This window comes from Scomber scombrus, chromosome 17 (genome assembly GCF_963691925.1).
Source record: "Scomber scombrus chromosome 17, fScoSco1.1, whole genome shotgun sequence".
In the NCBI taxonomy this organism is placed as follows: domain Eukaryota; kingdom Metazoa; phylum Chordata; class Actinopteri; order Scombriformes; family Scombridae; genus Scomber; species Scomber scombrus.
Window position 1 is genome coordinate 17,165,168 of NC_084986.1, and position 24,835 is coordinate 17,190,002.

Below are 24,835 nucleotides of genomic sequence, written 5' to 3' on the forward strand. Positions count from 1 at the left end.
GCGAGGATGACATTCAGACTTGATGACAGGCAGATTGTGTGAAAGTGATTTTGCCAAAGCGTTTTTATATAGAAGCAGATCTCCGGAGGTTTATGGGTTCACAGCTCAGGCGAAAAAAAAAGTTCAAAGAAAACCTCAAGTGCCAAAATGCGACCTTCCCGAAGGACTTCGTTCGTTATCACTGGGGTGTGAATAAGGCTAAATAGACGGATAATGTGATAGAAAGAAAAATAATTAGATTCCTTTTGTGGGGAATTACTCTTTAAAGTCTGAACGACGACAATTATCAGTTTGATGTGATGTGTCTAATGAAGGAATGAGAGGATGCTGTTTCACCTGAGATCTTCACATGTCTCTGGCAAGTCAGGCCTACGTGTGTCTTCAGTCTGGAAGTCATAGCGTAGAACCAAAACCCATTTCTACTTAAAGTATAACCTTGAGGAGCCAAACTGTTAAAAACAGAACAAATTGCAACTTAAGGTTTGAAAACAGCTGTAATTAATGTCCTGCCTGGAAATGTTTGTAGCCTAATTACAGGTAATATTGTTGTAATGGTGCTAAATCTTAAAATCCTTTTTCCCTTTAAATTGTCAATGCCACTTGTTTCCAGTGTCCAATTTTGAGTAGTTTGTTTTACCAGGTGTAATTATACTAAACTAAAGCAACAAAAAAAAAAGCCAGACAGGAAAACACTTTGGGAAACAGACTGAATGATGTTGATTTTCACCATATTTAAGAGCCAGTACTGGGAATGAGTTGTTATTTGGGCAGAGGATGCAGCTGTCACCAAGCTCCTGCCAGACCTTTCATGTCTGAAAAGGTGTGTAAGGCCTCACTCGTGATCAAGGGGACTGACACTGGCAGGTTGTAAAACCAATGGCTCAGTGTCCTCTCTGTTTGCCTTCTCTCTCCAGCTCAGTAAAGTGACATGCAGCTTGTCAAAGAACAGGGGGAGGAGTTGAGCACATGTTGGTGTTATTACATGGCATTTAATATTTAAACAGTGCTGTGTAAGACAAATTGATCCAGTCAGTATCATAGCCACAACTTACAGAAAGGTGTTAACATAAGTGCAAAACAACATTCCCAAAGCACATTATTTATTTAACAATTTCATATTTTGGGCATTGGCCACACAGTAAGACAATTTTCTGAAATAAATCCAAACTAACTACTATCTAGTGACACACCTTTACAATATGATTTTTTCTCAGTTGTGAGGGTAGTTTCTTTCAATTCAACTTCAATATAAAAATAAACTTGTATTAAGGTAGAAATAAAACTGCAACAGACAATTGACTATTACACCATTAATCAGCTAAAATATGTGTTTATTCTTGATTTACCTAACAGAAACAATTCATTTAGGATGACAGTACATTTGGTTTAGTTAATAGTTATTGTTAAGTTAACATTCACAAATAACTTATTTATTTGAACAGTTATCTGAGATGTGGTTGAAAGCTCTGATAAAAAAGCATATTTGAATAGACCTTGATTATCATTTTGTCAATTTATCATTACAGAGGTCAAGAAATAACTTTCACACTCATCATTAAATATCGTGCACGCTTTTTCTTCATCCTGTAATCCCGCAGCTCACTTCAGGAATTTCAGTCTCAGTCTCTCTGCCAGTGGCAGCGGACTCTCACTACAAATCACTGAGTCATCACTATCTGACACAATGACAGGTGATGATGGAGTCTGAAGGAACACGTCATCGTGCACACTAGCTGCTGGGACCTCCTGGCACTTGCTTGTAGTTGACACGGGAACGCTGTTTATCTTAACATCAACACTCTGTCTCTGAGATTTTGGTCCTAATTGGACGCTATGAGCCGTGTTTGCCATTGGTTTGCCTGTCTTAGAAACAGGTTTCAGGGGGAAGTCTAAAAGCAATCTGCCCTTGATTTTGTTTATGGGTTTGATCTTTGTCTTTCTTTGAGGTCCAAGCTGCTGGTTCTCTGTGTCGCTGTCTTCACTGGATGAACACAAGCTCATACACACGCTCTTCTTGGTGGTCTTGGGCATGTTTCTGTCTTTGTCGCTGTTACCTGGGTCAGAGTGGCACCTCTGTGGTGGGGCAGCAGATGATATAATGGCGGTCCTGACAAATTTATATTTGTGAGGAGGCTTTTTGGTGTCCTTTGTCTTACTTTGAGCTTGTACTGCAAGTATTGACTGCTGTGTTGAAGTGTGAGTTTCTTTTTCTGCCTTATTTGTTACACACTGGCCTTTATTAGTGAGCGGCTCTTTTTTAACAGCCGATTCCTTTCCTGACAACTTACTGTGATCACTGTCTTTAATGGAGATCTGTGCGTTTGGTTTTAAGTTTGAGTTATGAGACGAAACACATTCCAGGGAGGGTAACTCATAGTTCAGTTGTTTTGAGACCACATCTTTGTGTATATCCATCTGGTTCATAGCTTTGGCTGTGTTTCTCATGAGCACTCTGTCCCTTAGAGGACATTCTGTGTAGCACAGCTCTGGAGCAGCTTTGGACTCGGCTTGTTTAATGTCACTTGAGGTTTTCAGCTTGGTGTTTTCTTTTTCATTTTCAGTTTTGCTTGGTTTAGTATCTGTGGTGGGGTTAGGTGCCGTTTGTGGAGGAGGTGGGGAAGATGTGAAGGACAAGGCATCCCAGTCGATATCACTCAGGTGCAGTGCGTCGATAACAACTGAGACAGAAGGTGAAGCAGCCTCTGAGTCAGCATGAGACACAGGAGTGTTGGGACAGTCACCCAGGGCACTGCAGGTTTCTTTCTGTTTTTGATGCTGTTTATGGTTCACTGGAGTGTCCAAAACCACCACTTCATCTTTTTGAACTGAAACAGTCGGCAGCAGCGTTGGTGGTTGAATAGTAGCGGTTGCCAAAGAGGAACTCTGAAGGGTCATCTGAGCCAAGAGGTCAGAAATATTATCAGATCCCTCTGGCTTCTCCTTTTTACTCTTTGGTTTCCTCTCTGAAAAAGAAATGGAGAGTGAGGGTCAGTTTTTAAAATCTACTCCTCAGAACATATTCACTCAGGTATCTCCAGACTGTAAAACCTTTCCTACATATTAGGAAGTGAAGCTCTACAGCATTGATAACCGGGGGGAGCAAAGCACAACCTGCATAAAGTGACGGTGAAGCCTGCGAGACAGACACCTCTCGGCTGCATCAAAGCCTTTGGTGTGAACTAGTCGAGCTGCCAAACTCTACATTTTCAGGTGTCAGAGCTGCTGTAATAGACAGTCTTGAAAAACAAGTCAAAGTGCCAGGTGCCTTTGATCACGACACCCGTGTCAGCACAGTGTGGGAAGTCTTCCAGCTTGTCAAGTCTGTGGGGGGGCTGCCATTTTTGTTGTGAAAAAGTATTTACATTTACTGTCAGACAGGGTTAATTTTGGGGAAAGGGGAAAAATAGGATAATATAAAAAAAAGAAATATTGTATTTTTTTGTACTGACATTAATTGAATGTTAATAGTTTATAAAGTGTTGTCTTACTCTTTGTCTTGTTCTCTTCAGCCAGAGCTTTGTCCCTCAGGTAGCTCTCTACCACCTCTGGGAAGGCCACACGAAAGAGAGACTCTTCCTCCACTGTCCTCACCTCACACTGATCCTCCACAGGCCGATCCTCAGGAAAGACGTAATGAGCTGCAGAATACACATCAAGGTTAGAGACAACATGAGACTTTTTAAAAATAAAACATTTCTTATTAACGGAAACAGGAAAGTCAAGAACACTGTCAAGTATTAACTGAAGTGTTAAATAATGAGGTGAAAGTTTAATCAAAAGAATTTCTACATCCTATATGAACCTAAATTGTAACATGTTAACTTGTATGGTTAAATGCAATCAAAATAACTGAATCAGCTTACTTGACACACAGATTTTAAGTTACATGTGTTTCATTTATCTAATGTAAGAAAGATAATATAATCATAATGTACTGCTGAATATCTACATTTATCACAATTAAGTCTGTAAATTAGGACATTATACAGTACAGGCACCTTAGTGATACTACGTTTACATTATGTGACTTCAGGTACTGTTTCTTTAAAATGTTCAATAATTAATGCGATGTAAAAGATGTTTCATATCCCTGATCTTACCTTTTAGTTGCATTAAACCCATTTAATTTGCATAATGTAACACAAGCATTCTGTATTAGTTAATTGAGACTTTGTCAGGCGGGCTTGTTAGTGAGGTGGACTTGGATATGACAGATTTCGCAGCAAGGAGAGGAAGCCGGTTTAGCACCTAGCGGCTGATGTGACTGATCTGCCACCTCTGAACCCCACCTCACAGCCAGTCACTAACAGACAACCCGGTGACGAGCGCCCCGCACCCCAACCTCCGCTTAATGCAGCAGTCCTGTCACTCAACTCAGAGGATGTTTTCTTAGATATCGTTCACTCTCTGATCTTCTGATCTAAGAGGGCATGCATGTGATAGCTGAGACTTTGATGAAGAACAGTGTACGTCAAACTTAGACAAAAAAAAGGTAAAAAACTGACCTGGTGTGCTCCAGCTGACTTCGAAGCAAGCGATTGCGTTCCTCACTCTTGGTTTAAATATTCTTGTGTAGAAAAAGATATTGATTATTATGTATGCACTGAAATACAATATAAATTAATTTTGTAATATTTGAGACTGAAAATATATGTCTACCGTAGGGGTTTGATTTGTGAAGACATCTCTCTTCCATATTTTCTGTTCATCAGCTCTGCGTAGGTCATCAAAACTAGAACCTTTTCACTGGTGTAGTGCTTTGGCCACTCCATCTTGTCGTAGGCAAATTTCTAGAAAACAAAACATTTTCATTTGCAACCGTCTGGACAGATGATTGAAAACATAACTGAAAAAAAGATTTAAAAAATGAACACAATACCTGTATTAACAGCATATTTGGCTGTCTCCTCTTTAAATGTGACACAGGCGTATCCTTGGAAACCAGAAACTCACTAATAATCTGCAAGGTGCAATTTCAGTATTATAAACATATTCTACTATTATTATAACAGTTATGAAATAATAACATATAAAGCATGGCAGATGAAAAGAGCTGTACCTCTGTAAAAGGGAACTGTTGGTTTGCCAGTGTTTTCCTAAAAGAAAGAAAGAAATGAAACAGAAATAAAATGAAACCATCTTTATATCTTTATATTCTCAATTAAATGATTGTTTGTTCTATAAAATGTCAGCAATTGTTGAAAAATGCCCACAATGAATTCCAAGAGATATGTCGATGTCGTTGAATGTCTTACCTAAATGCCAAATATTATACATTTACTGATATAAAAGACTAAGACATGCTTAATAAATGCCTTCATTTTCTAACAATCAACTAATTGTTCCAGTACTAGTGAACAATCAATTGTATCACTTTTCTCAAACTGACCAAGGATGACAGTTATGATTTACTTTTTACTTTTATTTTTTATCTGCTTTTTTGTGTTCAGTCACGTACTTCCTGACGTTTGCCTCAACTGACAAAGCTTGGCGGGTCCGTTCATGGCGGTGCCAGTCACAGGGACACTGGTAATCAAAATCCTGAGGTTGACAGAATTGTTTACTGTCGCAGAGCACGCAGCCACTACGTTCATGTGCCTTTGCTGAGCCTGAAAGAGAAGATCAGAATCAGAATAAATGTATGATAGTGGAGGGGGAAGCCAGCTGTAAATACAAGAAACAAACCCCTTTAAAATCTAACACACTGCTACAACTTGGATGTAAAGTCAGAGGCAGATTCAGACAAACTATCTCTCACATATGTGTATGTTTTAACATGACAGGTTAAATGACTTTAAATCAGCCATATGTGACTCGTAGGACACCCCCCTTTTTGCTCTCTACTTCGTACTAGGACTAGAAACATGAGGTCAGAGTTCAAAGCAGGGCATCACTCACCAGGATGTCGACAAACGTGGCAGTGAGTAACCTTCTTTACGACTCCCTCAGACACACCTGCATTATCCTCTTTCCACTGGATGAACCTGAAGTGATCACGGAAAGGTTACAAGTGCACCCCAACACAACATAACTTGTGCTCTGGAAAAGCACACATGAAGGTAAAGAAAATATCTTAAATTGATCATCACATTTTTTGTTTCCTACCTCTGCAGAAGTGTCTGTCCTTTGATTGTCTGGATGAGCTTCAGAGCTTGCTCTTTACCAACTCCTGGTATGCCCTTAAGGAAGCATCAAAGTGTTCATCAACAAAAGTCATTCATATTGGCGATTTTGATGTGGCACATTTTAGGTTAAGAGTCCCTCTACCTTAGGAATATAATCACAACCAAGAAGGACGGCCAGACCAACAAGATTCTCTCTGGAGAGATTTAATTCTGTTTGAACACGGGAAGTCCTGTAACAGTCCACCTGAGGATCCTGGAGAGAAAACAGAGAACAAAATCATAGTAAATCGAATGTTAATAGATGGTTAATAGATTAAAACATAAATGCTCCTTCCTTACTGGCTGTGTTAAACAAAAGTTGTAGGGGTGCACGTGACAGTTATTTCCATTCATTCACAAGCTTTGTAATGATTCTGTAGTCTATAAAAATACTTAATAAATGATAATGCCAATCACAACTTGACCAACAGCTAAAGCCCCTAAGGTTTAAGCTTGTAATAATATGAAAGAGAGAGAGCCCACTATTGATTATTTTTATTATTATGATTTATGATGGTCAATTTTTTATTTCTCAAATAATTGATTACTTTTTAGTCTACAAAATGTCAGAAAGTGGTGAAAAATGTCCATCACTGTTTCACAAAGCCCACAATGCAACCTCAAATGTCCACAACAGTCCACAACCCAAAGATGTTCTATTTGCTATCATAGAGGACCGAAGAAACCAGAAAACCAGAGAATTTTTGCATGTTTTCTTTAAAAATGATTTAAAACAATGAATCAATTATCAAAATAATTGGCGATTATTTTTTTGTCAATGAGCAAACAACTAATTGCCACACCTATTCCCAATTGTTGTAATTATCAGCAAATACTTTACATCTTTACTTGATTATACTATGACAAAATATCAGACATTAATTTTCTGTCAGTCTTTGAATCTGTTGCTGCACCCCACAACAGTCAGAGGTGAAGAATCCTTTTCTATTAAATGACATAACGCATTAATGAAAACGCCTTTGGATACACCATTCTGCAGATTTCCCACCACCTTCACACACATACTTTAGAGTTCATATTGAAGTTCCTGTAGACAGTCCGGGCTCCATATAAGAAAGCATCTCCATCATTGGTGATGCAGCCGTCCACCAGGCCTTGTGAATCCAGATATGCACACATGGCCTCGGCCTCCCCTACAGCTGTCACCCATGGCACACCCAGATAGTCCAACATCTCTGCACACTACAGAGGCATGAGAAGGGCTGAAGTGCAGATCATATAACACATATTTGATTATGACTGGCTATGATGAGACTGGAGGACCAACAAACCTCTCTGAGCACAGCTTTAAAGCGCCCTCTACCGGTGCTTGTTGTGCACTTAGGGGCAGCAGCAGCAGCCTTTTTAAATCCTCCATATCTTTTTTCTGTCCTCTTGCTCATAGTTTCTGCTTTGAGTTTAGGGGCATCTCCTTCCATGACAAAGACCAGCTTCACCCCCATTAGAGTGAGAGAAGACACCCTGAAAAATAGATTCCTATGTACACACACATACACACAAAGAAAGTAAGAGCATTGATAACCTCAATTAGGACGGAAACATTGGACACCGGGAAGAATTAATTAACAAACAAATGTGTGACTATTACCTGAGGTGGGGCTTGGTGACTCTCCCCATCATTGCTTGAACATGTTGGGCCTCGCACACCCACAAACTCAGGTCAACTGCAAGCGTCTTTCTACTCAGACTGTACAGCGGAACCGACTCACAAACCGGCTCCACGATAGACCACAGATCGTGCACACCCATAACTACACATACATTTGGTTTTACGCGGATAAATACAGATAAATACGTGTATAAAACGCATTAAAAGGACTGAGAGGCGACAGGAAGCAGGACAACAATCGGGAGTTTTCAAATGGTCGCGCCGTTGTGCTTCGTTCCAATTCGTTGAACACCTCGGTACTACGCTGTCCTTAATGCTGTCAAAATCATCACGACGTTTAAGAGAAGGTGAATGGTCGGTGTAAGTTCAGTTTAGAGTGTCACTAGAACTTATAATGAGCATATTTGACACTTACTTCACCGAGCAACATGGTTATTAAAAAAGAAAAGTGTAAAGAAAGGGGGCGCTTTAACGAAGTCTAACGAAGCCAGAATACGTCACATCTAAGCGCCACAAATGCTTGTTGCTATGGATACGAGGTTCCTGTTTACAAACTGAAAACTATGGACTCAAAGGTGCATGTAGAAATAACCGGCTTGGTTAAAGACCCAAGTTTTCATGTTGCCAAGAGCATCGCCGAGGTAAACTATAACTTTGTACTGTTTTTAATTATATATTTATGATAGATGTGTTTTCACCCGAACACTAACAACACTTCAGCACTTGTATCTTTTGACACATACAGGCAATAAAACAGAAGTTTCCTGAAGCATTTATGGTTCCGACCATTCAACCTTTACTGGAATTTGACTGGCACATGTTTCTGTGCAACACGAAAAGGGTGAGTCATCTGTGTCTGAAATTCAACTTGTTCAACAGTGATATTGATTAGGAGAAAAACTAGGATAAGACTTTATTGATCTCCAGAGGGGGAAATTCCCAGCAGTGCAGGAACAAGGAAACTGATGAGAATAAGGAGTAAGTTGCACAAACAAGGTCAAGTAAATTGAATTAAATCTATATGCATTACATACATGCATTATAAAAGTTACAATACTTAGGCTATCTACATGAACTGACTTATTTGTTGTAGGGGGGAAAAGAAATGTTGTGCAAAATATTATGTGCAGAAAAAAATATCTATCTTAAGTGAAAAAGCAGTTATTGGACAATATTGTGAGAGATGTGGAGAGGACTGAAGTTCTGCACTTTGTTTAATACTCAATATTAATTGAGGAAGAATTATAAAATATTTTAAGTGACAGAAGCTCTTTCATACAAGTAAAAAGCCAGGCATTCAAAACATTTCTCAAAAAGGTCTCACAGGCTTTTTCACTCCTCGTGGCTGATTAGACCTCTGCTCAGGTTGAAGTTAGCAGGAGCTATGCAGAGAAATACATACAAACAACAATACATGTCACCAATTTTCGATATTCTAATAATAATGATGAAGGTTTAAGTTGTCCCACCCTAACATGTTCAACAAAACTGAGTTAAACAGCTAATAAAATAAGTCAAAATTTAAATTTAAAGTACAATACAGTACTTTAAATATCATGTTAAAGTACTCATATGGCCCATGTCACTGTCATATCATCATTAATGATGCATTACTGTGTCAACTGCATTTAAATGTTGTAATTGGTCAAAGTCGATCTCCTTTTAATTAGTTTGTGTACTGCTGGGCATTGTATCTTATAAGTAGTCATAGTGTTTGAATGTATAACCTGCAAAGTAACTTGTAATTAAGGCTCTGCAAATGAACACAGTGGAGTAAACAGTGCAGTATTTTCCTCTGACAGTACAGTAAAAGTGTAAAGTATCATAAAATTGAAATACTCCAGTTATGCATATCACAATTGTACAGTTTTTGAGTTAATACACTCATTACTCTCCCCCACTGTTTAAATCAATGACCTCATCTGAAATGAGTGGTGATATAATAAATAATGGAGGCAAATGTATAAACTGCAGCAGCTTGTGGAGAGAGGTGTTTTTGTTTTTGCTCCATGTCAGATAAACACACCTCCTCCTCGACACGTTGCTGTAGTTTGACGTTATTCTGAGATGCTGAATCACACCATGTTTATTGTGCAACACTTGTGATTCAAGGAGCTGCGTGGTGAAGTGTGGCAGTACTCCAGCAGGCTGATGTGCTTTTTGAACGGCCATCTCCTCGGGAATGAGAGGGATCTTGCCAGCTGGGCCAAGAAGCAGTGGGGTTTCACTTTCACTCGGCCGCAGGCCTTTTATAAGGCTCTCACTGAGGACTGCTACTCCAAACACCTCCAAAAAACTGGGGCAAGTCAACAACACTTTCACATAAATACCATACATGTTTGTTTTTTTATAGGTGGGGGGGCTGGTATCAGGAAGAATGTCTCTGACTTCTGTACAGTTTTTGTAGTAATCAATTTAGGACATGATTGGATTAGCTACTTGTGACTTTTTTAGGTATTGGAAGCTTTTCAAGTTCATGGAATATCTTGAGACCTGAACATGAAAAATAATACGTGTCTCTCTCCTTTCATTTTAGCACCAGTTTGTCTTCATGGACATTGAGATAGCAGGAGAAGAAGTGGGGAGGTTGATGTTTGAGGTGAGGCCGATATGACATATAAAACATTAGATCCATATTTAAGTATTTGAACATCACCTATACAGTACATATCGGCTACGCTTTGTCAACCCTGTGACTTTTCAAACTGTCCTTGAGTGATGTTTTCGTGTCATATTGTCCTCCTCTCCTCAGCTGTTCTCAGATGTGTGTCCAAAAACATCAAAGAACTTCAAGGCTCTGTGCACGGGAGAGCGAGGTCTTTCACAGAGCGGCCTCCAGCTCGGCTACAAGGGCACTGTGTTTCACCGGGTGGTGCCCAACGGCTGGGTGCAAGGCGGAGGTACTGCATGGTCCACACCAGCCCTGTAATGATGTTGATCACATGTAGTTGGTTTTCAAGTGCTCCACACACACATTTGATACCAGTACAACAGAAATACAGAATCAATCATGAGATTTGGAAATAGATCAGATTTGGTATTGTGGTCATTAATGGGTGTAAATCATTTTCACTTATAAAGCTTGTATTGCAGTTGAGTGACAATAATTCCAGTTTATATGACTATTCTTTGAAATGTTCTTAATCAGTTCTGGGAAATGAGCAAATAATGCCTCTAAATATATGGCCATTATATCCACATGACTCATTATTTTTTCTCTGAAATGAAATAGCCCAACCCTTGTTTGGAGTTTGAAAGAACCTAAAGTCGTCAACAAAATATTGTGAGATTAAAGAAGTGAAGCAAAATATATCTGAATGTTTATTTTTTTGTAGTATCACCCCGGTCTTAATCCTTTAATTTTGCAGATATTTCACCAGAAAGAAAAGTTGATGGAGGCGAGTCAATCTATGGACCAACATTTGAAGGTACACACATTTACAGTCCCACATATACAGCATTACTATGTGAACACCCTGTGTATATGTGTGGATTTACTTGTTCACCTGAACATGTGTCATTTTAGATGAGAGCTTTGCTGTTTCTCACGCTAAGCGGGGAATTCTGGGAATGGCCAATAAGGGCCCCCACAGCAACGGATCCCAGTTCTACATCACGCTGCAGCCAACGCTCTGGATGGACAGGAGCTATGTTGCCTTCGGGTTTGTATCACTAATTTGACTTGAGAGACATCTATTCAATTTCCCATTTCTTTTTAATCTCAGATCTGTCATACATATTTGCTCGAGCTTAATGTCTTATTTCCGCTCCTTGCAGTCAAGTGGTTGAAGGTGTCGATGTCCTCAGGAGATTAGAAGAAGCCGTGACTTGCAATGAAAGACCAAAGTATGATTGCAAAATTGTAGACTGTGGAGTATTTTAGTTATAGCTCCTAAACATCACTCACTATTGTTGCCTTTTTTTAAATAAAGTTTTTAAAAGTGTTTTTTATGCAGTCAAATAAATGTACAGTAAGATACGTTTAACATACTTATAATATAAATGCATACTTGCGGAAAAACGTTTTTGTTTATGTTAAAAACCTTGGCATTGGTAAATTTACAGTATGTTTGTACTGTGCATGACTCAGAGGAAATATGTTTTGTCTCCTTGTCACTTTCCATCTTTTTTAAGGAGTTCCACATGAAATAATCTGTATATGTGAGAGGGACGTTATAACAGTTTTATAAATGAAATAAATAAGGTGAGAGGAGTGACGTACTGCTGGGCAACTCCGGCTTCTTCTTTATCATGCCAGTAAAGTAAATTTGAATATGAGTTTAGGAGGGACGAGAGGAAAGTTCCTGGCTAAATAAGATTTTAGCAGTCCAAATGTAATTATGACCTCGAACTACTCATGATATAAATTAATGGTAAAAGAGATTGGGGAGTAGTAACAGGCCCGTGGACCAAATCTGGCCCTCCAACGCAAATATCCGGCCCCATAACAAAAGCTTTTTTCCTTTTTACAGATTGCATCCAATCATTTACATGACGCCTCATGAATCTAAAGTAGATAACATCAGAGATCTCTACATGACATCTGCCCTTAGATAACCTTGAATCAGTTTTATAATATTGTTCTTAAATGAAACAAAATAAATGAACAATAGAAAAAAAAACATATTTGGTGGTTTTCAGGCGCCTCCCATATAAGCAGTACTGAGAAAAACTGACCCATGATTGAGCCTAATTGCTGATGCCCTTTTGAAGAGCCTTGTAGTGTTAGTTTTTTATTGTATTTCTGTCAGGCCAAAAATTTGGCCCAATCCACATGGATTACATGATCCCACTATTTTACAAAACATACATCTTGTGGTATTACAATACATATTCCAAGTATATACAGAAGCATGTGAGGGAAAAAACATGAACTGTTACATACAGTATCTACAGATTGTCTCGATAAAGTTCTTTTTTATTTCTCTTGGTCCATTCAAGTAACTGGCTAATTTATATGTTTCATATGTTAACAGTCAACTCAGTCATTGTGCATCATCCAGCCTTATGTATCTGTTTTAAAGATATTGAATTGCCTGTATTGCCATTGAATATAAATCATATAAATCACTGTAATCATATATGTGTACAGAGGTCTGTATCAAGGCCAACATGTAAGTTTTCATTTATCATTTCATACTGTCAACAAAGAAAGCAATAAATAATTAAAAACTTGATTAAAAGTGATTATTCAATTATCAAAATAGTTGCTGACTAATCTTCTATGGATCAGCTAATCTATTAATTGTCTAACCTTGAAGCTTTAGAAAGGAGAATTTTATTTGAATAACTTAGAGAAGCTTGAGGAGGTGAAACTCAGTAATCCACCTCAAATAATGCAAAAAATTGTGGAAAATAATTACAATTTTGTGTGTCTAAAATATGTCTTTTTTTTCTGTATCCTATCTTTTCCTATCATCTTGTGACCCCTTTGATTAATCCAGCTACCCCTTGTTGGTAACCACAGCTCTAGTGAGTCAGTTGGGCCATGAGTGGGAAAGTTATTTGTAGTGTATTATAGATCCCGTCCAGACAGGTTTTAAGATAAAATATACAAAATACTTTGAATAATAATTTGTCTGGTATGACTTTTACACAAATGAAGTATAATTGCCTCATTAAAATCCTTGAAATGACATCTCCCCCATATCCAGACTCTATATCCAATTTTTGTTTTTATTTCAGAAGTGTTACTGTTGGATACAAGATGTCTTCAATGAAAAGTCTATTCTTAGTGTTTGTGCGTGTTCAAGTGTCCACATCACACTTAAGTGAGTTAAATACTGGACCAGGATTGGCCTCCAAACTAGTTGTGTTGTCATAAATCATGCTTGCAGGTCCACCCCTCAAAACTGGACTTTCAATGAGCACAGAGAAACTTTCCCCTTTCAGCAAGTACATGTGAAGACATACTCCAAGTGTCAAATCTGCACATACATCATCCTGCACAGTGAAGCTCAAACATCCAAGTGTAGGAGGAAGTAGAAAAACACATTTTTGAGTGGAGGAGGACTTTAATAATACATGTTTAACAACACATGTTGACTTGTTATGCTATATTTCGGAGCACAAGTCAAACCCAGCTGTTCTGTATGATTGATAATGACACTATAATATCGTACCTTTGACGTGGTAGCAGCCTACGTATACTTTGATTTTTTTCTCACCCCTCCCAGCAAAGTGCCACATGACCTGTCAAGTAGGAAGTAGCGAGCAGTAGCAGCAGCAGCAACGCAAGACGAGAAAGGAAGCTCTGAAATCTCCCAAGTCTCACTCTCGACGTTTCTCCGCAGATATCGTTTCTCACCCGGGCGGACAGAGCAGCGATAAGTTGACCGCAGTCATGTACTTGAAGGTGTTTTTCGTCGCCGTGGCTTTGGCTTTGGTTGGCGCTTCAGCCTCGACAGACTCAGGTAAGTTTGTGTTTGCGCTAACAGCTAGCTACAGCCAGCCTCGACAAGACAAGACCCCCCCCCCCCAGCTGCCCACAAACCGGGCTTTATCTATCGGTGTGCCTCCATGCTCGCTCAGAGAAGGGCCCAGTAAACGTGTGGCTCATTAGTTTGACAGCTATCACTCATTATTTTCCTGCTTTACATGAAATACTGTATATATGACCTACATATATATTTATATATATATCGCCCCAACCCCCCCAGGGGCGGATTTTGTGATTTTGGGGCCACAGGCAAGCTGTCTTGCTTAATTTTCACACTTTATCCAACTAAATGTGGGAATTGGCAGTGGTAGAAGTACTCCAAACTTTTATGTCAAGTAAAACTATTAATACTGCACAGTAAAAAATACTGCAAAGGTGATAAGTGTGAGAGAGGCATTATTAGCATAATGTACTTAACATTTACTTACCTTGTGCTCAAGGTGGAGCTTTGCATTGTTACATAATACTGGATAGTTTACTCAGTAATACTGCGCCATATTATATTTGTAGTATTATGTGAGTAATATTTGAATCTGCTGTGTCACCAGTAACATAATCTGTAAGGTAAATTTAGTGATTTAGTGTTTTCTCATGTAGAAATAAATACAGCTGCACATGTTTAAAGTGCTTTTGGGGTCTTTTTAAGGTATTTAGGGGTTCAAAACAAATATTTTACGTTTAAAAATAATATACAATCTATAGCTGTTTGGGGCCCCAGGCAGTTGGCCACCTTATCTAATGGTAAAGTCTCCCCCTGCCCTATTGGGACTCAAGTTGCACGAATCAGCTCCAACTCACGCTTTAGCCTACTGGTAACAAGATAAGTGATCTGATGTTAAGTTTTAATTTATTTAACTGTGTGAGCTGTGAGAAGAAACAGAGCTGAATTGAGAGAGCAGGAACCAAACTGATGAACCTTAGTTGTCAGATCCTGTTGATCAGCTTGTTATGTAACAGCCTCTTTTGCTGTGACACATTTTAAAATGAATTACTATAACGCTGTGCCTTTGTTTGTCCAGTGTTACCACATTTGTTTTAGTAAAGCTGTCTCCTTTTTTAAGATATATATCTAGTAGCACCGTTTTATAGCAAGCTGGTGAGAGCAGTTTCATTTTCTGTCACGTCAAGGAAGTAACCCTCATTTACAACCTGCCATAACTAAATCTGATTTATGATTTCTTTGCAGATGAATGTTCCAGCCTTACTTGTGACAAATGTGTTACCACCAATGGCTGCCAGTGGGCTAACTGCACAGAAAGTGAGTATCTGTCCTAAATTTGTTGTGGCTTTGTGGAGTGAGTGGCACAGGTTGGTCTTTGTGTGTCCTAAATTGTCTAAACAGCTGAACTGATGTGACACATGATTCCTGGGTATGGAGGGAATGTATGGCTCTGGATACTGACTTAAGATGACGTCATCCCATTTTTACCCAAAGCCCAAGCCGTATCATAACCATCTGGCAACACCAACCAGAAAGGCTGGTTTGGCATTGAATTACGTCCAGACATCTCTTTAAGGTGACAGGCCTGCATGGACTGGGGCCAAAATGTCAGGGTTGCCTAGACAGTTTCTTACCACAAAGATGGATTAAAAGGTCAAGGAGGCAAAACTAGTTGTTTTTCTCTTAGATAATTTAATATCTGTTGGACATTTATGTCTCATTTTAGTTCTGATTGTGTTTTTCCCGCCCTCTGCCTACTGTACATCTCTGTATCGCTGCTCTATAATTTCATTACTTTAATTGAAAGATCTGTCAAAAGACGAGTGCTTCGAATATGAGAAATTTCTCTTGACTTATGCACTATGGAGGGTTTGTTGAGAAATATGCTGTGTCGTTGTTTTTTTTCTAACCTAATTTGGAAGGCTGTGGGCTGTGATTAGACATATACATCAAACAGCAAAAAGGAATTATAACAAAACTACATGACAGATTGTTTTCTCAGATTTTATTATTTTTTTAGTATATCAGGAGAGGAGCGTTTTCATGTTATCAGTGTCAGCAAATGAGGTTACAGGCTTAACGGATAAAGCCGATATCAGGCGGCGTAATCTTGTATCTTTTAAAATCTGAGGTTTATCACACAGTTTCACTCAGCAGATGAATAAAAGTGAGAGATAAACTAGTGGCTTTGGATATGAACGGCCAAAATCTGGAGCTTGGAGGTATAAAATTGTTGTGAGTATTGTGAAATTGAACCTGTTGCCATGGAGGACCTTACTCCAGTGTTTGCCTGTCTTCAGTATGCGTATTCAGAAACGCACACACAGGTCTCTTGTGAATGAGAAGAAGATGAACAGGAGAGGAAGCGAGGGGATGTGTGACAGGAAGTCTGCAATATCCTCACGCTGGGGAAAAGAGGGAAGGAGAGCATAAGGGCATGAGTGAGAGGAAAGAGTGTGCAGATAGGATAAAGAAAATTAGTTTCATGTGCCTTGTTTTCCCTCATAATTTATTCCTCGGGTGCAGTTCAAAATGAGAGTTAACTGTCATCCTTTCTTCTATTTCAGAGGTTATTAGGCTGAAAGATATGTACTGTACTGTACTGATATGTACTTGTGAAACCATCAAGTCGAGAATCAGTAAGCTCCTGTGTAAGTTTACCTTAACAGGACAGCATAGATGTTTTATGTCTCATGGGAGTTGACCTGTTTGACAACTTCTCTAACCGGACTCTCTGATTCTCAAACAGGTCAGGTTGTTTTAAGATTCCTTTATGATCCCACACCCTCCTTCTGCCTTGTCTCTGAACAATAGGAAATCTCATTATGATGCGTTACTTAATGATTTGTTAACTGGCTAAACAGGACAGGCAAGATGACAATTTTTGTAGCTCATCCAAGACCCAAGGGAGACAGCATAATTAAGCTCATTTTATTTCCCAAATAGAAAATCTAGTTGTGTTTACAGTCACAATATACTATATGCACAGGAGGAAATAACAACCCCACACCCACAGACAACTTACAATTAAATATATGATCTATTCTCTAAGTTAGAGTTTCATTTTTATAAGTTTGAGAAGCAGTTATTTTTCTATCTTGTTTATCTGATGTTGGTCTATACAAGACAAGGACTCCTAGCCAAAAGCTTCAGTGAGGTCTGACTGTTTTTATCTTGAAAAATGTGACTCTCTTCTAGTCTTAACTTCCTGAAGACACTCAGTGCACATCTAACCTAAACTCACACTACTACTCAGGATATAGGCCTGAACAATATTGCTGACTGCTCCCCACAAAAACAACAAGCAAGCCCAGAGCTAAAGCCTTTCACAAGCTTAAGGATGGATCACTTATTAGATATGAACTCAGCAAAAACCGGAAAGGTCAGCTCTGGCCAGTTGAGATAACTATGCGGAAGTACAGCGTAACCCCACAGCTGCAGTAAGCTTACGCGTAGCACTCTGTCATTACGAGATTTATCTTTGGTTAAGGGATATTGTGTAAACAAGCCTTTGGCGTCAGAAGTACATTTCCCTGCAGCCTAGTGTTTAAACACTTTAAAGCTTTATACATGTGCACAGAAGCTCCATAGCGCCTGTAACTACAGCCTGTAGTCAGTGACAGAACTTGTTGAGGCTGTTGTCAGTGCTAAGCTTTTAAGGCTCCGGGGCTTTCACTGACACCTCCATCTTGAGCAGGCTGCGGATGTACCTTGTGGTGATGATGTCATCATCTTGGAAAAGGGTGAGAAACAGTCGTACTTTTCACAGCTGCCTGCAAGATAACAGCCCTCTGAACTACTAACAAGTGACAAAACCCTCCTCCCACAGAGGTAACAGTGTCGGATCACACGAAGGGTGGCAAAAATAATGCAGGTGACACTTTCAAAATGACTTCATCTTGTCACTCGTTAGGTTTCCAGCTTCAAAGGTTTCAAATTATATTTAAAATCTAGGATACAACTTATGTTTTGTGCTTTTTGTTTCTTTACTCAAATTCCTGGTTGCAACAGAACTGCTGAATCATGTGACGTAGCGGGATGAACAACTTGGCAAATAATAAAACATGTAAACTTTGGAGAAGCTGCATTGGCAAAGAGAAAGAGGCAATGACAGCAGCAGCCACCTGACAATAATTTCAAAATACCACAAAACTCTGGCCTCAGTTACCACATAATTAAACCAACTTAAAGAAGTAAAACAGTCTCATCAGAAACTTTGCATCATGAGCTCCACAAACTAATAATTAGGACGGGGGGGAGCTGTTTGGTACTGTCTGTTATCCACGGCCAGGGTACAACAATGCATAACCTGATACAATGACTACAAAATGCAGCGCCTGCGAGCAGTGGAAAATGTAACACAGGCTGCTGAGTCATTTCTGACCCTATTTGGAGACAGTCAAAAGATGCTCACAACAATGGCTGCAGCCTCGCTGTTAAATTTGGTGTATCTAATTTATGGGAGGCCATCTGGTGGGAGTCATTAGGTTTGGTTGCTCTGGATTAGTGTATAACAAGTGAGGAAGCTGCATTTTACAGCATCTGACACACCACACAGAATAAACAGTTTCCTTTATGATGTTTCTGTGAACCAGGAAGATAATGTCCTCATATGCTTGTATAAACAAATTCAAGAAGAATTGCTCATTGTAAACATGTGGTCAGAGGCCTTTATAATGGCCTTCCTTGTCAATACATATAATTGAAGCTTTATGGGAAATATCTTTCTACTTTTGTGTTACTTAAGAGGTTTAGCTCCTATAAAACAGCATCCTAGAGAGGATTCAGGCAAGTGAAGGCACAGTTTGTGTAATGTAACTGTCCCTTTATTGCATTGTCCAGTTTGGATCCTGATCAAAGTATTGTTTGGCTGCTGATATATTATTTAATAATTCAATAAAGTTTTTGTAACATTATGGTTCTATAAAGTACATAACAGGGCTGCAACTAATGATTGTTCTCAATATGAAATCTGTAGATTGTTCTGTTTTTGTCTGAAAAAGCTCAGAGGGCTCAGATTGCTTGTTTTATCTTAGAGATAATGGTCTAAAGATATTTAATGACTAAGAAATGACTAAGAAATCCTCACATTTTAGAAGCAGGAACATCATTTTTTGGTACTTTTTGCTTTAAAAATGACTGAAATGATTAATTGATAGCCAAAACAGGTGGTGATTTGTTTTCTGACACTATATTAAGATTTTCAGCTCTATTATATAATATAATCCTGCCTCTCCAAATCACCAAATACATATTGGGGTTGGAGAAATTAATTACTGATTATCAAAATGTGCTGTTACACTCTGAAAAACTCTTTTTACATGAAGGAAGTTTTGAAACAATTGAAAACAATTCATCTAATCAATTCCTGTTTGAATTTGGGTTGTAATAAAATCTGGCCACAGTTTAGCTTGAACAGAGGCAGTAAGTGAAGATAACTGGGTGTGAAAACAGTCACGAGGTGCTGTCTGTCATGCCTCATGGGTTTGTCACTGCGACACAGGGCCGATTTGTACCACTGGAAAAACAAACGCCAATTGTGTGGGATTTTTAGCGTGTGGAATTTAATTTTGTGATATGGTTAACCACATTGGTAAATGAGTAAAACTGTGTTCCTCAGTTAAAGGAATAGACCAATGCTTTGAGAAGTCTATGTTGACTCTATGTTATTTGGGAAAGGCAAGACTTGATGACGGGGCAAAGTCCCTTTCTGTCATGGTTAATTAGTAATCAGATTACACAATAAAAGTGAATACACCTAGACAATAAAAGTGACTCAGCATGAGCAAACAAAAATGTCTTCAGTGCTGCTGTGTCCTTTATTCTCTATTCCCAGTCACTATTTGAGCTAAAAGTAAAAGGTATGTTGCCTGATAAAATGCTTGTGTGGGGAAAAATAAAGACAAATGCAGACAAAAACAAGTTGCAGACCAGCCTTAATTCAAATAATCATGTGTTGTAATGGGAGCAGCGTGATGGTAGAAATGCCCCCTGCCAGTGGGGGCCTGTGTGAGCAAGCCAACCACTCTGACCTCCCTGTGGACGAGATAACGAAAGATAATTGCCCTGATGCATATCATGTTACCTACTTGTATGCACACAGTAGGTGAGAAGCAGATGTGTGTGTGCTCTATAATGTGAACATGACATTTTGGAGATTATTAAAAAAAGAAGAAGAAGAAAAGACTGTAAGCCAAAATGATTATTAGATGGCTTCCTTGTGTGGGGTATTATGAGACTTCAGTTGTCAGCTCAAATGAACAGGCTCGGGATTGAATACAAAACATAAAACTAGCCACTTTTTTTTGCTAACATAAGACCAAAAAATGTGCTTTGTCTACTTGGGTAAACTGAAGTCATGTAAAGCGTGAAACATCAGCATTTTAATCAATTTTACTTTTGTGCCTTTCAGCAGCGTTTTCCTGTCTCAGTTCGGCCCTTCTTGCTAACGGGACCTGCACCAACGCTAGCTGCTCAGGTAAGTCAAACAGCAGAGTCATTCTGAAAACCAGAACGGGAAGTTAACATTTTACAAGTTAACTTTTACTGCTGTAAGATGTCAGTTCTTTGTCAGTCTCAGCACTTTTGGTGTTTCTGTCATGTGTCGTCTCTAACCATCTGTGTTCAAAAGACCCGGGCAGGCAGAGACAAATATTTACGCCTGCCCAAATGAAACGATGAGGGAGAACATGTGTCACTTCCGGGCATAACCTTGTTGTTTGGGTGGTGTTTCTTGCTTTCCCCCTTACACCCTGTCTTGGTGTTGGTTCCATGTCCGGTTGGTCCGTCCCAAATCCCTCTGACTACAGCTCCCTCTGCTTCTACGACTGTTGCCCCCTCCCACTCTACAACCCTTCCCCATGTTGCCACCACCACCGCCTCTAACAGCAGCAGCCCTCAGCCCACAGGTAAACAGTCCCTAAAAACTTCTGCTACCCCCCCTTGCTGTAGTCTGTATTGTCCAGTCTATGACGCCTTACGAAATGGTCGAGTTAGCTATATATTGAGATCTCTTAAAGGAAGAGTTCTGACTCCATCAGATGGTAACAGAGATGTCTACCAGCACCTCTAACATTCACATTATATCTGGTTTGTTTAATCATCACAAAAACTGAAGTCTGAAGATGACAATTTGCCAGACTTTTTCTCGACTGTAATTTTTACATTTCAGTTAAACAAGCAAGATATTATGATGATATTATATTTTGTTAATTAGTGAGCTTTAGAGGTGCTTTTAGGTGGATTTTGTTACCGTCAGTCAGAGCCAGTCTAGCTTTTCCCTCTTGTTTGTCTTGGTACTAAGCTAAGCTGACTTTAGCCTTATATTCATCAGACAAATATGATGATGATGTTGATCTTATCATGTAACTCTCAGCCAGAAAACCACATAGCATATTTCCCATGTCTTGAAACTGGTGTGAAGGCTAATGGATATATCCCTGTTGTGACTCTACTACAGACAATACAAACGTTACAACAGTTAACCCGACTCACAGCGGTAACACCTCCACCGCTACGACTGCATCCACTGCTTCAAGTAAGTTTCAGAGGCTGATGTTGTGAGAGAGATGTTTTGGTTTTTTTTGTCTGTCCTTTTAATGTACAGAGATGAATCCATATTAATTCTCCTTTGCTGTGTCTTACATCACAGCTGGAACTAGTACAACTACCACACCGATTGTCCCCACTCCCGCACATCACAAGAACTCAACCTTTGACGCTGCGAGCTTCATCGGTGGAATAGTGCTAGTCCTGGGCCTGCAGGCCGTCATTTTCTTTTTGTACAAGTTCTGCAAGTCCAAGGACCGCAACTACCACACCCTTTGAAGCGGCTGCGCTTTTGGATCCCTCATTCACTCAACTGACCAACCAGAACCTTTCCGAGAAGACTCTCCAATCAGCACACACTCATCACGACGGACTCAAACAGTGTTTTCAAGCAGGTTTTCTAGCTTTTTGATGTTTGCGCCACTTGTGGATTTCAGCCTGCGTTAACGCTGCCATTGCTGTCTGTACCAAGACACCCACGCATGCCTGTGTGTATGATATTGCACCAGCTAGTATAACTGAACAGATTTCCTGTGATATGGCAGTTAAGCTTTGAGCATATGGATCACATCATCTGGTAGCTACTCCCACCTGCATCACACCTTTAGTCACTCTACAAAGACGGGTTTGTGTTATTTACAGCCCCTCTCCTCATGGCGTCTTAAGTGAAATACACCACATGTGAGTTAAAAGAATTAGTCATGTATACAGAGTAGCTTCCCTGTTGATGTTTGGGAGTAGTGCAGCTACAGAGTGGCAGAACTAACAGCTTTTTTTTCTTTTTCTTTTTCTTTTTTGTCTTGATTTGGAAAACACTGTTTGAGTTCACAGCTATTCTGAAACGTGACGACTGCGATGATTCAGTGTTGCTTTTAGCCTGTTGAATCGTGGGCAGGTTCCCTCTTCCCCATGCAGCTGTATCATGTGTGTGTGTGTTCATAGAGGATGTGAAAGAGGTGGCGTTACTTAACGAGGGAATAAAAGCAACACCCAATCATCTGATGTCAGACTGAAAAATAGCAGCGATCCTTTTATTAGGAGACTCCCTTTGCATTTAGGAGTGTTGTGCATTTTCTGCTGTTGACTTCCCAGGGAAAAGGGGGGTCTTTCACCCAATAACAGTCGCTAAAAAATGTCTAACACCGACTGCCAATAGAGCAGCTCAATGCAATAATTCATGTATCAACTTCATTTCATATCCTTCAATGTCCCAACTGTCATTTCTGACCTTCACAGACATCAAATCTTTCCCATTCGAGTCGCTAGCGTTGAGCTGGTGCTTCGGTCCCATTTCAGTGGAGTAGTCAAACAAGGCCTGCGGGTCACAATGAAAGATTGTAGTATATTTCAGGAAGATTAATAATTAATTTGTTTAAATAATGTATAAAATAGAGAATGGGGAGATAAAGAAAATGGCATGCACCTTTCTTGATGTGGACAGTGATAGCGGTAAAGTGCCTTTAATGTCCAGTATGACTTAAAGTGAGACATGGAAGTGGTTTTTTGTTCTTCTTGGTTGAGGCTCAAGTGTTGTGATTAGTTTTATGTTCGTTGAAAGAAACGGTATCGCGGTGCTGATATTGGTGAGAGCCGTAATATCCCAGCTGGACTGAAGAGCCTTTGTTGTTGAAGAATACAGTAAATAGTTACAGTAGATAGTAACTCGAGGGCCTTGATCAATCGAGATGTGTTATTGATATTGAACATCTAATTGAAGTTTTCCCCTAAAAGTAGAGGACTGTTTTGGATGCATGAAACCTATGGTCTTCTCACTAGTGACATAGTGTAATTGAATAACTTAAAGGTACTCTCCCATATGTTGCACTTAACACTGCCCCCCAAAAATTCCTCCCGCCTCACTATTTATGTTTCAGAACTCAAGTTGTAAATTGTGTTGATTTTAAACACACAAACAATGATTTGGCAGGAAATTTTGGCACGCTGTTAGTTGCTGTGAATCTGGGAGTGTAGCTTTAACAAAAAGGCTTAATTCGAAGACTTAAGTTTTGGAGAGTTTAGAGGTGTTTTAAAAAACAAAAACAAAAAAAAAGAAGTTCAACTGTGTGAGTGCTGGTTTGGTGAAGCGAACATTGCATCTCCTAATTTCAGATTTTTGCTGTGTACATGAGAGGATTCTGAAGGAAGTGCAGAACCGCAGCAGCTAAGTGGCCGTGCTAGAGTTCAAGTTCTCCAATTAGCTTGCTGCTAACTGTGTGTTGTTTTTGTTTTCTCCAATCATTTTTGTCCCTCCTGTACATAGCCATCAACCTGTTTTTGTTTATCTTCTAGGTTTCAACTTGAGGAAAGGCTAAATGAAGGAGCGTTTATCAGTACATTTTGCTTGTAGCGGCTTGTCAGTGTTGAGAATGTTTTGTTTAAATGCTCTTTTTGTTTTTATTATTGCATGCTTGGAGTTGTGATTTTTCCCTCCCATTGCATATGCTCTTAGGGATGTAAACACTTAAAAACCACTTGATTATTTGTGATTAGCCCATCTGTTAGTGGAAAGAATGCCTTGATACAGTGTGCATTAAGCCAAAGTCCTCAGTTTGGCATGGAAATTGAGCATTGCACTGACAAGCTTTGTTTTGTAACTTTGTCTTTGTAAATGTTTTCATGGTCAGCCAAAAAAAAAAACAGATGCTTGTTTAAATACTCAGTCTATAATAATAACTAGATAATGGATGAATCATCTTGTTTTGTATGACCACAAGCGATGATAAATACATGAGTGCCAATGTTTTTGTTCTGGCTTACGTAATTTAAGACAACATGTTTTCTGCTGCTCACCATTAACACGCCTTTTAAAACCTACAGTCACCTGGTGGCATTTGGCTACAGCCCAAAGACCCAATCATGGCGAGTAGGCTACAGAGGTTTGCCTTAGCTGCACCCATTTGCTCATTCCGTGCATGCGGAGTCCCTTTCACCCAAAAATTTAGAGAAACATTCGAGTTTCGTCAAGCACCGAATCCAGTCAGAGTGCCCTCTCTGCTTTTGACATGTTAGCTGCATTCCTTACGAACACAGCATCACATGGCGACATTGTGGTGTGCCAAAACACCTCTGGTATCCATAGATGCCAATAGATGTCCATTGTGTTGCCTCTCTGC

General features: G+C 39.4%; 3 protein-coding genes across 3 annotated transcripts; 2 read left to right on the top strand and 1 right to left on the bottom strand.

The window, feature by feature from the left end:
- Positions 1 to 1,599: 1,599 nt before the first annotated feature.
- LOC133997811 (flap endonuclease GEN homolog 1) lies at positions 1,600 to 7,934 on the bottom strand. The gene is made up of 13 exons (XM_062437523.1): positions 7,774 to 7,934; positions 7,457 to 7,661; positions 7,191 to 7,367; positions 6,268 to 6,378; positions 6,106 to 6,179; positions 5,899 to 5,984; positions 5,459 to 5,609; positions 5,060 to 5,096; positions 4,880 to 4,960; positions 4,660 to 4,790; positions 4,506 to 4,567; positions 3,489 to 3,638; positions 1,600 to 2,963 (listed from the first exon to the last, which is right to left on the bottom strand). Exons 1-13 carry the CDS (start codon positions 7,932 to 7,934, stop codon positions 1,600 to 1,602), a joined length of 2,790 nt encoding a protein of 929 aa, XP_062293507.1.
- Positions 7,935 to 8,357: 423 nt separating this feature from the next.
- On the top strand, positions 8,358 to 11,677 carry ppil6 (peptidylprolyl isomerase (cyclophilin)-like 6). Its single transcript, XM_062437501.1, has 8 exons — positions 8,358 to 8,435; positions 8,540 to 8,635; positions 9,907 to 10,095; positions 10,331 to 10,393; positions 10,547 to 10,694; positions 11,163 to 11,222; positions 11,321 to 11,456; positions 11,572 to 11,677. Exons 1-8 carry the CDS (start codon positions 8,358 to 8,360, stop codon positions 11,675 to 11,677), a joined length of 876 nt encoding a protein of 291 aa, XP_062293485.1.
- Positions 11,678 to 14,009: 2,332 nt separating this feature from the next.
- cd164 (CD164 molecule, sialomucin) lies at positions 14,010 to 23,745 on the top strand. The gene is made up of 6 exons (XM_062437035.1): positions 14,010 to 14,207; positions 15,420 to 15,491; positions 20,587 to 20,652; positions 20,984 to 21,082; positions 21,634 to 21,711; positions 21,826 to 23,745. The coding sequence occupies exons 1-6, from the start codon at positions 14,138 to 14,140 to the stop codon at positions 21,999 to 22,001; spliced, it is 561 nt and encodes a 186-aa protein (XP_062293019.1). The 5' UTR covers positions 14,010 to 14,137; the 3' UTR covers positions 22,002 to 23,745.
- The last annotated feature ends 1,090 nt before the right edge of the window (positions 23,746 to 24,835 follow it).

Excerpts from the sequence above, each read along its gene's own strand:
- ppil6 (XM_062437501.1), top strand. The coding sequence starts at position 8,358 with ATGGACTCAAAGGTGCATGTAGAAATAACCGGCTTGGTTAAAGACCCA. Across the intron at positions 8,436-8,539 it reads TTGCCAAGAGCATCGCCGAG|GCAATAAAACAGAAGTTTCC; the intron begins GTAAACTATAAC and ends TGACACATACAG. Across the intron at positions 10,394-10,546 it reads TGGGGAGGTTGATGTTTGAG|CTGTTCTCAGATGTGTGTCC; the intron begins GTGAGGCCGATA and ends TCCTCTCCTCAG.
- cd164 (XM_062437035.1), top strand. The coding sequence starts at position 14,138 with ATGTACTTGAAGGTGTTTTTCGTCGCCGTGGCTTTGGCTTTGGTTGGC. Across the intron at positions 14,208-15,419 it reads TTCAGCCTCGACAGACTCAG|ATGAATGTTCCAGCCTTACT; the intron begins GTAAGTTTGTGT and ends ATTTCTTTGCAG. Across the intron at positions 20,653-20,983 it reads CACCAACGCTAGCTGCTCAG|CTCCCTCTGCTTCTACGACT; the intron begins GTAAGTCAAACA and ends CTCTGACTACAG.
- LOC133997811 (XM_062437523.1), bottom strand. The coding sequence starts at position 7,934 with ATGGGTGTGCACGATCTGTGGTCTATCGTGGAGCCGGTTTGTGAGTCG. Across the intron at positions 4,791-4,879 it reads CAAATATGCTGTTAATACAG|AAATTTGCCTACGACAAGAT; the intron begins GTATTGTGTTCA and ends TTTGTTTTCTAG. Across the intron at positions 4,568-4,659 it reads TCACAAATCAAACCCCTACG|AATATTTAAACCAAGAGTGA; the intron begins GTAGACATATAT and ends TTTCTACACAAG.